This window comes from Macrobrachium rosenbergii, chromosome 54 (assembly GCF_040412425.1).
Source record: "Macrobrachium rosenbergii isolate ZJJX-2024 chromosome 54, ASM4041242v1, whole genome shotgun sequence".
Taxonomy (NCBI): Eukaryota; Metazoa; Arthropoda; class Malacostraca; order Decapoda; family Palaemonidae; genus Macrobrachium; species Macrobrachium rosenbergii.
The window spans coordinates 38662794-38676972 of record NC_089794.1 but is presented as its reverse complement, the minus strand read 5'-3'; the positions used below and the strand labels follow the sequence as shown (position 1 = coordinate 38676972).

The 14179-nt window shown below is 37.8% G+C and overlaps 2 protein-coding genes across 2 annotated transcripts in view; both read left to right on the top strand.

Moving 5' to 3' along the window:
* The window catches only part of LOC136834992 (probable cytochrome P450 CYP44), a 144239-nt gene that overhangs the window by 21595 nt on the left and 108465 nt on the right, over positions 1-14179 (top strand). The window lies entirely within an intron of this gene.
* Positions 11708-13411, top strand: LOC136834650 (general transcription factor II-I repeat domain-containing protein 2-like). The gene has a single exon (XM_067097233.1). The coding sequence runs from the start codon at positions 11708-11710 to the stop codon at positions 13409-13411; it is 1704 nt and encodes a 567-aa protein (XP_066953334.1).

Here is a 14179-nt window from a genome sequence, read left to right as displayed (position 1 = left end):
CATGGCAACTTCCATATCTTCATTGTTCTTAATAACTTTTGCCCTCATATCTCCTACAATAGTTCTCATATCCCTATCAGGTATTTCATCTATAACATTCTGTAATTTATGCGGAATTCATCTTTATTTCTTCGGGGAGTTCATTCGTTGGTGCACAGTATTCTAGAATACTGCCCACTGCTCTCCAATTTGGCAGTAAGATCATGCCTACTCCACGGCCAACTCTATCTGCGCTTCCTGAATAAATACAGTATACATATTACTCTTTTCCAGTCTTCTTACCCAGTTCCTTTGCACCGGGATTCACAAATAGCTAAGACGTTCATTCCATAACTCTTGAATTTATCCTCTATTTGTTTTATTCTTCCAGTTTGATTTAGGGTTCTTACTTTCCAGTATCCTATTTTCAGTTTATTCTCAGCATCTATAAACTGCGAGATTCTTAGCATCCCCACCTGCCCAAAGCTGGGGTCCATTCCCGAAGCGTGCCATTCCATTTGCGTGGTGGAATCCATGACTGATTTATTGGTTAAATACACTGAAAGGAGTGCCAGTTCCTTGTAGAGTGCAGTATCTAGCTGACTAATACCGGTGACCGCTGCATTTGCCTATTGACTTTTAACAAAGCTCATCTCTCAAATGTACAGAGTTAAAGCCTGGGAGATAAAGCACTCAGTGCCTTCATCCTAACATCCATATCTCACTGCCAGTGATTTTTAGTGCTCCTCCTGGGCAAGGCCACAATTTTCAGTCAAGGATCTAGATTTTTCCTAAAGAGGTGTCAACCTACAAGGCAGCAAGTGTTCGTACCCTGAGCTCGAGGCCTTAATCCAGGTAACTACCAGCAGGTCCAGCTGGACCTTGTACTCCAAGGGGCAGGGATGCAATTCCCTGAAGGTATATGCATGCCCATTACTAGGAATGACAGAATAAAGGCTAATCTAACACGAATGATTGTAAATGTTTAGTCCAGTAAACGACAGATTTATTAACAACAGATAAATAAAATGAGCAGGGCCAGTGACACTGTAACAGGTGAAGCTTTAATTCTACATTAGGTGTAAAACTCTTGTATTCAGGTCATTTGGTAAATGTTTACATTTACTGTACGTGGATCACTTGGCACAGGCTGTATGCAGCATGTTAATGTGTACCCTTGTACAGTATCATTATTATTCAGAAGATGAACCCTTTTCATATGGAACAAGCCCACAGGGCCCACTGGCTTGAAATTAAAGCTTCCAAAGCAGGCAGATCTATAGAGGTTTAGGTGTAATGTACAGTGTACGAGTAAGTGTAGAGGTCGAAGCTCAATGCTGCATCAGTATATATACTGTATATATGTGTGTGTATACTTATATTTAGGGGGTTTAATTAGAATGCAACACAGTAAACTGTAGTCTTCTGTCAGGTGTATGGGTCCAAAAAGAATGCGACGTTAAGCAGAGTTGTATATACAGTATAAATATTCTCGCTCGTGGGTCCAGGAAACTGGGTTGAGTGCTACACCAATAAGGAGCCGTCCAGCTCGCGTTCCCCCAGCAACAAGTTTTGACAACAATCTAGTCACACTTGTTATCGACCGGTCACTCTGAAGGTTCTCCCTCTCTCTATCCTCCCTCAAGTTACTTCACGGGGTTCTTTATATTGTTATGCATGCCTTAGCCCATGCGTAGTTTCGGCTGTGTTGATGCTATGGCGATTGGTTTCACTGCGCGCGTCCTTATCGATCTGCTACAAGAGCACCTGTAGACTTCTGTAGCAGGTCGGTCTAATGTGAAGCCGTTTGGCAAAAGGTTTATTGAATTATGGATGAATCCTCCTAATTTTCATGCTGATTTGGAAACGTAAGACGCCCATTGAAATAAAACTAGTTTTCTGTAAGTGATTCGTTTACAAAATTTAAACAGATGTAATATATGGCATTTTTTAAATTTTACAATTCAGCAATCTGGGGAATGGCTTATAATTTAGTCAGTGAGATAAATGATTTTTTTTATGAACGGATAACTGCATATAGACTTTGCTTCATCGACTAAATTCCGTAAACAAATACTTAAAAAATGCGACATTGGTAACTAGAAAGAAATCGCTAAACGTAGTAGACAGACGGCTCCCATGAAAAAATTAAACTTCGAACGTAACTGTAACATAATGGAATATAATGGTGTTCGATAATCGATGTGTATTACACTTGTGTCTGCAGCCACTGTTCGTGTACAGGTGTTTGCGATTCTGTTCTCTCTTGCGAACTTGTTTAAAAATGATATAGTAATGGAGCTGAAGACAAAATAAGATTTCTTTGTAAACGGCTGTTTATGATATACTGTAGGTCTATCAAGAACCATCAGCAACGTACATAGTGATAACCAAACTGGTCGTGTCCATTGACGAGTAACTCGTTTGTTTGTTCTAAAGTTGTTCTATGACGTGATGATGTCCAGACATTCTTGAGTCAAAACAAAAGTTGAAAACGTAATGAAAATAAATGCTGCTTATTTTTTACTAAGTTTATCGATGAATTTTATTTGGCGACTGGGTGCTTCGACCCTGGCCTTTCTAAATCCAACGAGGAGGCCGAGTCAGTCTGTATATGAATTTTACATTACAATCTATCTCGCAAAGATTTCTTGATTGACGTACACGTATTGACACAAACCTTGCAGGACATTTTCTTCTTTCACAATTTAATTTTGTGAATTAACTTCATTATTGCAAAATCTAATTTTTGGTTATTACCACCTGTCAAATAATGGTCCCTTCCACATCCTTTTCTCTGTGCCACACATAAACTGTAAAATATTTTTTCTACTTACAAAGTAAATGTATACGGGCCATCTACGAATCACGCAACACTGGGTCATGTTTGCATTGGTTGTGAGATTGGAGAGTGTTTATTAGAAGTTATCCCTTAAGGTCCACGAACTTGAAGTCTTGAATCGGGTCATAGGACTAGCAGCTGGCCACGATGTCACTTTTACTTGGATTATACTCATTGCTCTCGGCTCACGAATAAGCCAAAAAAAAAAGGCCACCGTAACTTCTTTATCTTGTGAACCATCTCCCTTTTCCACCCAGAGTTTTTTTTTATTGTTATTATTCCTTTGCATTCCTAAATTTTTGTCTAATTTTATAAACTATTCCCATGCCTCATTACGACAACATTTCTGTTTCTTGCCGTTAAATATACACACCAGAGTACACGTGTACACACATACGCATATATATATATATATATATATATATATATATATATATATATATATATATATATATATATATATATATATATATATGAGAAAAATAATCCAATTTCAGGAATTAAACAGCGAAATAAAGGCCAGCAAACGAAAGTCTTATAAGACTTGTATTTGCATACTCTAATCAAATTACACCATTTTTATTTATTAAACGTCAACAAATATCAAGAGATTACAAGCATTCTAAAATGAAAAAGCTAATACACATTCATATTTACGACCAACATCGACTGACAGGTGAACTTGGTAGAAATTTAAAGAAATTCAAGTAACCACGTCCGTTAGGTAAACCACAGCCAGAGTCCAGGTGTAAGAAACGAAAGTGTACCATAGCATGATTTTTAAAACGAATTTTGATGAAGATGAAATTCAATCATGCTACGTAAGTGCCAGGAGCATGTAAAAAGAATGAGGAAAAACTATAGCCTTATCCACCCGTAGAGACTGCCTAGGAGTAAAAACGCCTCCTGGCATAGTGCCAGCTTAATCCGAGTGACTTAACCATAGATGTGTAGCCCTCCACTGTGTATCTGTGGACTTCACCAACCAGAAATGGCATCACAGCGTGTAATCCTATGGGATCGACCATAACAATCATGACACAAGTGAAAACGTTTGCCGTGAGGAAAATCGTTAAATTTTGTAGCAAACGTAAGCAAAGTCTGTTTCAGTCTTGCTTCCTTCTGTTGCTAGACTTCGTTTACAAAACTGTTCGTCTTACTTCGCATCCAGTCCACTCCCTACCAGGTCCCAGCCAAGTTGAGCAGCCATCTGTAGACCGACGAAATCTTTGAAATTATATCAATACATTTTCTTCAACAACAGCTAACATTACTCTATTAACATCAGTTTATTCTTTTGATCTAAAATCTACTTATGTTTACGTGTGGACACTGAATCAACAGGACACTTTATAATTTGGATGGACACCCTACATACTGCGCAATCATCTCTATCTAGCGCTCACCCTTTCGCTCCCTGGATGTGGAGGCCCTTCCTTTCAAACACGCCCTTTCCTCAGTCACACACACACACACACACACACACACACACACACACACATATATATATATATATATATATATATATATATATATATATATATATATATATATATATAAGCATGTTAAAAAAGAAGAAGATATATATATATATATATATATATATATATATATATATATATATATATATATATATATATATATATCTTATTCTATCCAAACTGTTGCCCACCACAGCTAATTGGCCTGCAGATACTTAACTTTCTGCTCAAGTCAAAAGGCAGACAAAGTAATTTTCAGGTCCAAGTCATTTTTCTCCCTAGAATTGATCTCGGGGTAAGACGATGAGTCATGGTCGCTAAGAACTGAGCTACAACGACTATTTCCAAGTAAACAAAAAATGACTTTCGTGAAAGCTGAAGAAGTGAACGCCATTTTATTTTGTATAAGAATCTTTACATCATACGTGTGCACGAATGAAATGGGAAATCCTCTGTTGCAGTTGTCCTTTTTCTTTGCGGTAGTCTCCTCCTTTTGTTTTTTCTTGACATATATAATTTATTTTTCCTTTAAGACTGGTCTATCTCCTCTCGTAATGAAGCCCTTTTCCCTTCTGCCTCTGGGTCCCGTATTATGGAATGAACAGTGTGAACGAAACGAGCGTAATGACTAAATGAGGCATAAAAATCAATAGTTACGTAAGAAAATACACGCAGTGGCACTTTGAACCAAACAAAGAAACAATCACACAGTTATACAACCCTCTATTTGTAAGTAATTATGAATAAAATAGAACAGGGCATTTGATTGTACAAAGCACCTGTGCAACTTTGTTAAATAACCAGCTTGTTACATTATGAAATGGCCGTCACGCAATATTGTTGAACCGTTCAATACTCTATTCATTCTTGTACGCACGAGCGCAATATTGGATTGTCATGAAAAAGAATGCCAGTGCGTGTGGTAGGTCAGAAGGCACTGTGGAGAGAGAGAGAGAGAGAGAGAGAGAGAGGTGGGAGTTATTGGTGTGGAATCAATCGATACCTGAAAGTTAACAATCTTTACCGCACTCGTAATAAATATTGCACTCCAAGGTTACTTAAAAAGCTAGTCGTTATCTTGATATGATGTAGAAGAGAAAACACGGCAAAAGCGAGCGTGAGATAAGGAAAATAAATAAGAGTAATCCAAGTGAAATATGCATAAAGATTAATTGTGATAAGAGAAACAGTGACATACTTGTGATTGATGGCAACTCTGATCAGTGACCCTGAAGCTCTTGGACCACCCCTTGTGATAATGTTTGCCTTTGAAATAAAATAGCGGGGAGCTAGCACATATTGTTGCCGTTTCTTGAAATTGCGTGGAATAAGTACAATTTGATTTTATGGTGCTCTGTGGATGTCATTGTTTTAGTTATTTCGCAAATGCCTTGAATTTCTTAAAAATTAACGTTGATCCATTAATCCTAATTAGTCGTAATACCGAAGCCGACATATCAGCCCATACGGAATGCCCGAATATTGTACAGATTTTCTTACGTTTTCGTTGTTCAGATCTTATTGTGAGTAATTCATCTCGACGGCGATGGATTATGGAAAACGTAAAAAAGAAAAAAAAGGTAAACAAATGAACTCTGACCAATGCTTGTTTCATGGAATCTTGTGACATTTCTCTCGACTTCGTTCCATTTACGTGGTTATTTAGTAATATGCAAACAAACTGTATGAAAGTATTGTTTACTAGATATGGCACTGATCTGTTCTTAAGCCTAATTTTTTTTATCTATAGCTCTTAAGGTGTTAAATAATTTTAGAGCAATACAGATGGGTTCTAGCAGTGCCTGTCAATAATTTGTTTGGGTCTGGGCAACCCAAGCAGGTCTTCATGGCAATATTTGTACTCTGCTTTGGGGTCAGTTTCATTCAGTGCACTGACATTGTCATAAAGCTGACACTGGTATCGTTTATCGATGATAAAGAAGGAAACCTTTTAATTTTGTGTTAAATCACCGATCGGTTTAACAATAGCTGAACCTGTTCTGTACTAGGCCTAGTTGAGGATTTTTATAGGTTTCCGTAAATGAGATATTTGCTTCAGTGCCTCGTGTTCTCGTTTTTCTTTTATTTACTTCTAATTGCACTTCTTTTTTTATCCATCCATTATATTACTCCAACTCCGTGCAATTTCTAGACCGATATTGCCCTTTGCTCGCAATGCCAGTCGTGTAGCCTATCTGGATCTAGCCAGTTCAGTCGAGGATAACCTTTACTGGTTTAAAAGAACGCTTGCTTTAAGAATGATCTCACCACAACATTTGTCAATTACATTTGCGGCTTTGTTCGCTGTTTGAATGTCAGATGCCCGATTTCCTTGCCAGCCGAATAGTTTTAGAACATGCTGTGATTCCAATTGAGCCCTGTTGACTTGAGCAGTTATGTGTGGTAGTCTAAGCACTGTGTTTTGAATGGGAAATTATTTCGTGTGGAGAATTTGAAGAAAATATATAGATGTATCTAGATATCATATATATATATATATATATATATATATATATATATATATATATATATATATATATATATATATATATATATATATATATATATATATATATATATAAAAAAATAAGAAGGCCCATAAACACTATTTAAACGTTGAAACCATATATTTCAGGCACTTGTTTCTGTGCCTCTGTTCACTGGTAGAATATGGACAGGTGGAAAGTTACAATGGTATATATACAAAAACATGAAGGTGTGGCCTTAGGCCTCCGATGTTAAGGAGGTGGCGTTTCTTAAGGAGAGATTGACCAAATTCCCTAGTGGTTTTGGCCTCATTAGCTCCCGTTTGGCGATGGATCTGGCGGTCGCGTTTCTTGGGTCATCTTCTTCAAAGGGGTCCGAGGATTAAGGTGTCAATGGCGTCCGATTTCAGTGTCCTCCTGACAGGTTCATATTGTTGGTTTGATTGATGATAGCAGATTCCAGCATCTTTCTTTTGTACGGACAGCTACTCTTGAAAACCAACTCCGCCCCACTCCAGTTAATGACATGCCCTGTATTTCTAATATGTAGGAAAATTCCCGAACTCTCCGAAGCGTAACGTACTGATCTTTTGTGCTTTTACGCTTCGGAGAGTTCGGGAATTTTCCTACATATTAGAAATACAGGGCATGTCATTAACTGGAGTGGGGCGGAGTTGGTTTTCAAGAGTAGCTGTCCGTACAAAAGAAAGATGCTGGAATCTGCTATCATCAATCAAACCAACAATATGAACCTGTCAGGAGGACACTGGAAATCGGACGCCATTGACACCTTAATCCTCGGACCCCTTTTGAAGAAGATGACCCAAGAAACGTGACCGCCAGATCCATCGCCAAACGGGAGCTAATGAGGCCAAAAACCACTAGGAATTTGGTCAATCTCCTCCTTCTTAAGAAACGCCACCTCCTTAACATCGGAGGCCCAAGGCCACACCTTCATGTTTTTGTATATATACCATTGTAACTTTCCACCTGTCCATATTCTACCAGTGAACAGGGGCACAGAAACAAGTGCCTGAAATATATGGTTTCAACGTTTAAATAGTGTTTTATGGGCCTTCTTACTTTCATATTACACTGTAGTATTACAGGAAAAGACATTCATATATATATATATATATATATATATATATATATATATATATATATATATATATATATATACATATATACATACACATATATGTACGTACAAACATTATAAATATACACATACAGTATATATATGTATTATAGTGTGTGTAATTCAGTTTCAATGCACATATAAATCTATTACTTTCAGACAGGTTTCCAAATTTCTTACAATTCTTATCTCCAAAAAGAAAGATGAATTACAGTTATAAAAAGTGTCTGAAGTAATAATGCCCACAAGTATGACGGCATTCAAGACAAATTGCCCAAAAGAAAAGTAGATATATATATATATATATATATATATATATATATATATATATATATATATATATATATATATATATATATATATATATACTGTATGTGTGTGCGCACGCTTTTTTTTTCGTTTCTGTTCTATGTGATTCCATGTCATTGTTTTGAATAGCTGCATGTCCCTCTCCTTAGTTTTGACCCAACACGGTCAAATCAGAGGAGGAAAGAGAATGAGAGGGACAGTGATAAGAATTATTTCTTGTCGAAGCGAAGCTACCTGTTGTAGGAATATTAGACTACGACGGGATGGACTGAAACACCTTTTTTAAGTTTCCGGTGCACAAAAGGAGAGAAAGTACATAGCGGATAGTCTCTCTCTCTCTCTCTCTCTCTCTCTCTGCAGACACTTGGCTCATTGTCGGGTGAGCCCCTGTTTGTTCCTAGAACGGGGTAGGATTGGTATGGTCGCGTATTCTTCAAGATAAAGTATGCCACTGACAGTTGACCTCTGCGGTGAACTGATACCTAATTATTATAATAGAGAAGATGTGATTAACCCGGTATGTATCCACTTTTGCGGCGTATTTAGTATAAGCCCGTTGGGGATGACCGTAAAAACAAACAAAAGACTGTAAATATCATAAAGACCTGGACTTTGACAAAGGTGTTGTCTCTATGATATTTAGTCTTTTGTTTACGTTTTTACGGTCATCCCCAATCGTCTTTTACTAAACACGCCGCCAAAGGTGGATACATACCGGGGGAAGATCTCGACGATGTCATCTCGTCCTCCTCATGGGAAACCCGTTCTTCAGTTAGGCCTACTCTCTATATCTCTCCAGCTAGAAAACACAGCACTGCTTTAAGTTAAACTTGTAAGATTTGGAATGAAGATTAAGACTGAATAATAATGAGTGAAAAATTAATGTTAAATGAAGAATAATGACTGAAGATTAGGTAATAACGTTAAGTGCGCCTTAGAAAGATGTGTATGAAGTCGGACTGAGAGGACTAATATTACAATTCCGTACCAGATATAAAAGACGTTTGAAGACTGAAGAATAAAGACCGAAAGCTGAGTTTGTGGTAACTGAAAAATAGAAGATTACGTGAATATCGACAATAGAAGGTTGAAGTTTTAACAGTAAATATTGGAAAGTGAAGACTGAAAATCGGTGGTAGAGAATTAACAAAAATTGACGAACAAAGATCAAACTTGAAGCTTAACGATTGACAACAGAGGACAGAGTGAAGCCTGAGCAGTGAGCACTGCAGATTTGAAGACTGAATAGTGATAAATGAAGAATAAAAACTGAAACTTGAAGCTCAATGACAGCTTGACTCAAAATGAAAAACTTAAGACTGAAAATAGCCCTGGATTTAAAACATTACACTGGATTTTTTTTTTTTTTTTTGCCCGTTCCTTCGGTCGCTAGTGAGTGCCCTAGTGGATGCTTATAGTACAGTTTCCTTTCCCTCTATAATACAAATGTGTTGTGTATAAGTATCAGCGGTGAGGCCGAGATCGTTAAACTTTGATCTTTTTTATATGATTTACAGTCACTTTATCACACTGTCGCTATTTCTCGATAGTCTAGTGCATTCTAAGTCTTTTCAGAGGCTGGCAGATCTAGGGCTGGCTTAGATTAAGCAGGCTTTAGGCCAAGGCTTGAATTGTTATGTATAGTGTTAATTAATTGTCCTAGAATGAATGGTAGCCGCCGAATGTAGATCAGAACAATTGACATACCGATATACAGTAGCAACAAGTAGTAATAACATTATAATACCGCTCAGGTCCAGTCATTATTGGATGGTAGACACCCTCATCACATTTCCTAGTCTCGAAAATGACCCCCAGACCAAGTCATGATACGTTTTCCTATCTATCAAGACAGAAAACTTTCAAAAATGGGAAAATCCACACCATTTGTTCCTAGGTCATACATCCGGACTTGAACCTGTCTCTGTGGTCTCCCTTGAACACGGGAGTGAATAAGTGTGCTCGAGAGCCTTACTCCCCTCCCCCCCCCACCATCCACATCTCGGTGGTCCTACGTCTAGGGGCATGGTACCGAAAAATGAAAGAAAGGCCAGCTTGTGTTTTTTTGTCACTTCAGTGTTCATCCTAGGAAGGGGTTGAAATTTGTTTCCTTCTGTGTTGACTGTACGACACTTGTGGTACTGACTCAGTCTTAAAGGTCTGAGTAGGTATTTCCTTTCTGAATAGCGGGACGGCGAAGGCAATTAGCTCCAGTCCTGCATACTGGGAAAAGAAGTTCATTTTAACCCTGGTGGTCTTTTCGAGTTTATAGAAGATGAACGCCTTAACAAAATCTGATTTATTTTCATGTGGCAGACTTAAGTAACTGTATAGTCTTTAGAGCAGGGGTGTCAAACATACGGCCCGCGGGCCGGATCCGGCCCGCGAGATGGTTTAATCCGGCCCAGGACTTGTAGGGAATAAATTTCTGAGGATATATATATAATAAAATAATATATATATATATATATATATATATATATATATGACGTTGAAAGTTGTTTATACGTTAACTTAGGTTGTGTACTGATTTTTCAAAATATAAACAGCATTGTTAGAGCTAGCCTACTGATTATGTAATTATATAGTTTTATGAAATTCAAGTGAACTCTGTACAGATTCTATAACCGTCGTGTACCCAACTATCCGCACGCCCGATTGTAAAAAAAAAGACCTAAAGATCAAATCAAACTTTCATCATCATATTTGCTTTTTAATTTTGATGCAAATTAAATAGAGTATCAGAATTTAATTTTAATTTTCAGGATATGATTTCTCTTTCTCTCTCTTCATATATGAACTGCTGATGAATGTGTGCGCGTACACACAAACAAAAAACAAACATGCACACACACACCTCACAATACAGTATTTTTATTTATTTGTCATTTTATTTGTCAATTTTTTTTCTATTTATTATTTCTTTATTTATTCACCTACTTATCTATTCATTCATTCATCTACTTATATATTTTTTTAATTCGTTTTTTATATATTTATCTATTTATTTACCAATTTATTTATTCATTTTAGCGCTTTGCAGCCAAGTTTAGATCAAAACTTAGTTTCCACCAATCACATCGCTAGATAGCTTCACTCACTGACACCTTGAGCTGGCGGCAGGGTTGCCATGCGCACCATAATTATGGTACATGTATCATAAATGAGGGTCTATGTACGTACCATGTATCATACTGCCTGTACCATGTAGCATAATCTCAACATCTCTCTCTAAAAAAAAAAAAAAAAACCGGAACTGCGTTCTGTGATTCGAGTGTAGTCTGATCTTTTTCCGTACGGCGATCCCTGTTCCATACACGTACGAGTTTATCGACGATTGCCCCAACAGGAGCTGTTACTGCTGCTGCTGCTGCTGCACATAACTTGGGCAGTCTGGTAGTCATTTCTTTCACCCAAGCATCTTATCTTGCATGGTCCGAGAAATTCGACTGACACCCCCATTACCAAAATGTCTTTGTCAAAAAGAAGAAAAGTGGACACAGAGTGCAGAGTTTTCCAGGAAAAATGGACTCAGTATTATTTATTCACAGAGTTGAATACAAAACCAGTGTGTTTGGTATGTAATAAACAAGTTTCAGTGCTCAAAGAATATAATATTCGGCGCCACTATGAGACTCATCATGAAGAAAAATATCACCATTTGCAAGGACAACTAAGAAAAGAGAAGATAAACGAATTATTAACTGGTCTGAAGAAACAGCAATCTGCATTTACTCGCAGCCGTGACCGTGAGGTCAGTGATGCAGCAGTGAAAGCTAGCTACCTTATTGCTAACGAGTTGGTGCAAGCATCCAAGCCATTTTCTGATGGTGAGTTCGTGAAAACATGCATGCTGAAGGCTGCAGAAGTTGTGTGCCCTGAAAAGAGACCTGCCTTTGCCAACATTAGTGTATCAAGGAACACTGTTGCAGATAGGGTTGAAGATCTCTCAGGAGACTTGGGCCGGCAAATGAATGACAAAGTCAAGTCATTTATTGCATTTTCAGTTGCAATTGATGAGAGCACAGATGTTACAGATGTTGCTCAACTGGCCATATTTATTCGTGGTGTTGATGAGACTTTGACCATCACTGAGGAGTTCCTTGAGTTGGTGCCTATGAAGGACACTACAACAGCAAATGACATTTTCAGCTCTCTCATTAGAGTGCTGGACAAGGCCGGAGTGGACTGGTCCCGTGCTGTCAGCTTGGCTACAGATGGCGCCCCATCAATGGTTGGGAGAAAGGCAGGTGTTGCAACAAAGTTCAGAGAGAAAGTGCAGGCCACGAATGGAGGACAAGACTTTTGGACATTTCATTGTATTTTGCATCAGGAAGCGTTGTGCTGCAAAACACTAAAAATGGATCATGTTATGAGTGTGGTTGTGCAAACTGTAAATTTCATTAGAGCACGAGGTTTGAATCACCGTCAGTTTGACTGTTTTCTCAGTGATAATGACATTCCAGCTGGCCTGCCATACCACACTGAAGTACGGTGGTTAAGCCGAGGTGCCGTACTCAAGCGCTTCTTTGAATTAAGAGAGGAAATTGGACAGTTCATGGAGAAAAAGGGCAACCCAGTGAAGGAACTTAAATGCCTAGAATGGGTGCAGGATCTTGCCTTTATGGTGGATATTACACAGCATCTCAATAATCTTAACAAAATGTTGCAGGGCCGCAAAAAAGTTGTCACTCAGTATTATGAAAACATACGATCATTCAAGTTGAAATTGTCACTTTGGGAGACACAGCTGTCTAACGGTGACACCTCTCATTTTCCATGTCTCACAGCTATGCATGTGACTGGTCTTAATCCTGATTTATATCAATACAAAGACAAAATAACAGGATTGTTGCAAGAGTTTGAGCGGAGGTTTCAGATCTTTAGTGAACTTGAAAATGAATTTGCATTTTTTCGCTCGCCATTTACAGTCAAGGCTTCTGATATGCCTGCTGATATCCAACTCGAGGTAATTGACTTGCGATGTGATTCCAATATGAAGCAGAAATTTGCGTCAGTGGGCTTGGATACGTTTTATCAATATCTCTTGCCAGGGTACCCTAAATTAACATCCCTGGCTGCAAAGATTTTATCCATGTTTGGGACTACCTATCTGTGTGAACAGGCGTTCTCTGTAATGAACCTCAATAAAACACAGCGGGCTCAAGGTTAACAAATGGACACTTGAATGACATTGTGAAATGTGTTGCTACTCATGATTTAAAACCTGATATTGATGTACTTGTGAATGCTAAAAGATGCCAAGTGTCAGGAGCTAGTAGCAGCCGATAGATTTTGGTGAGAGAGAGTGGGATGGGATGTTAATTAGCATGGAGGCCTGGGCCTAATTACTAATATTCACAAGTGTTTGGAGTATGAAAAATACAGTTCTTTGAAAATAAGATTACTCTGGTTTCATTCTCACCTTCAGTAGGCCTAGCCTACAAAACTGTTTGATCTGATGTAGTCTAATCTTAATGTTCTTGCACTGCTATAACTTTTATGTTTGTTAATTGTATTTTATTTTTCATAAATGTGCACATTTACATTTTTAAGGCAGGATGCTAACTTTCTTCATAGCTCCCTCTTGAGATTAGTGTGGTGAGTTAACTTCAGATGGTCAGATGTAAAAAGATATCCATTAAAAAAAAATTGTTAATGAAACTGAAAATATTTTATTTACATTGGCTTCTCTGTGAATATATGTGCAATAAGCTAATATAGATCCATTGTAGGCTGAGTGATAAAGCATAGTAGCCTACTGAAAACAAAGCTATATATTTGGAGATAACAAAGTTTATTTTGCAATTATTTTACTGGTCCGGCCCACTAGAGATCAGATGGACTGTATGTGGCCCCTGAACCAAAATGAGTTTGACACCCCTGCTTTAGAGCTTTTGCGATTTTAACTTGTTATATAACATGAAATTCATATTTGTTA

Bases quoted from the DNA above. Each gene is read 5' to 3' on its own strand.
- LOC136834650 (XM_067097233.1), top strand. From the start codon at position 11,708: ATGTCTTTGTCAAAAAGAAGAAAAGTGGACACAGAGTGCAGAGTTTTC.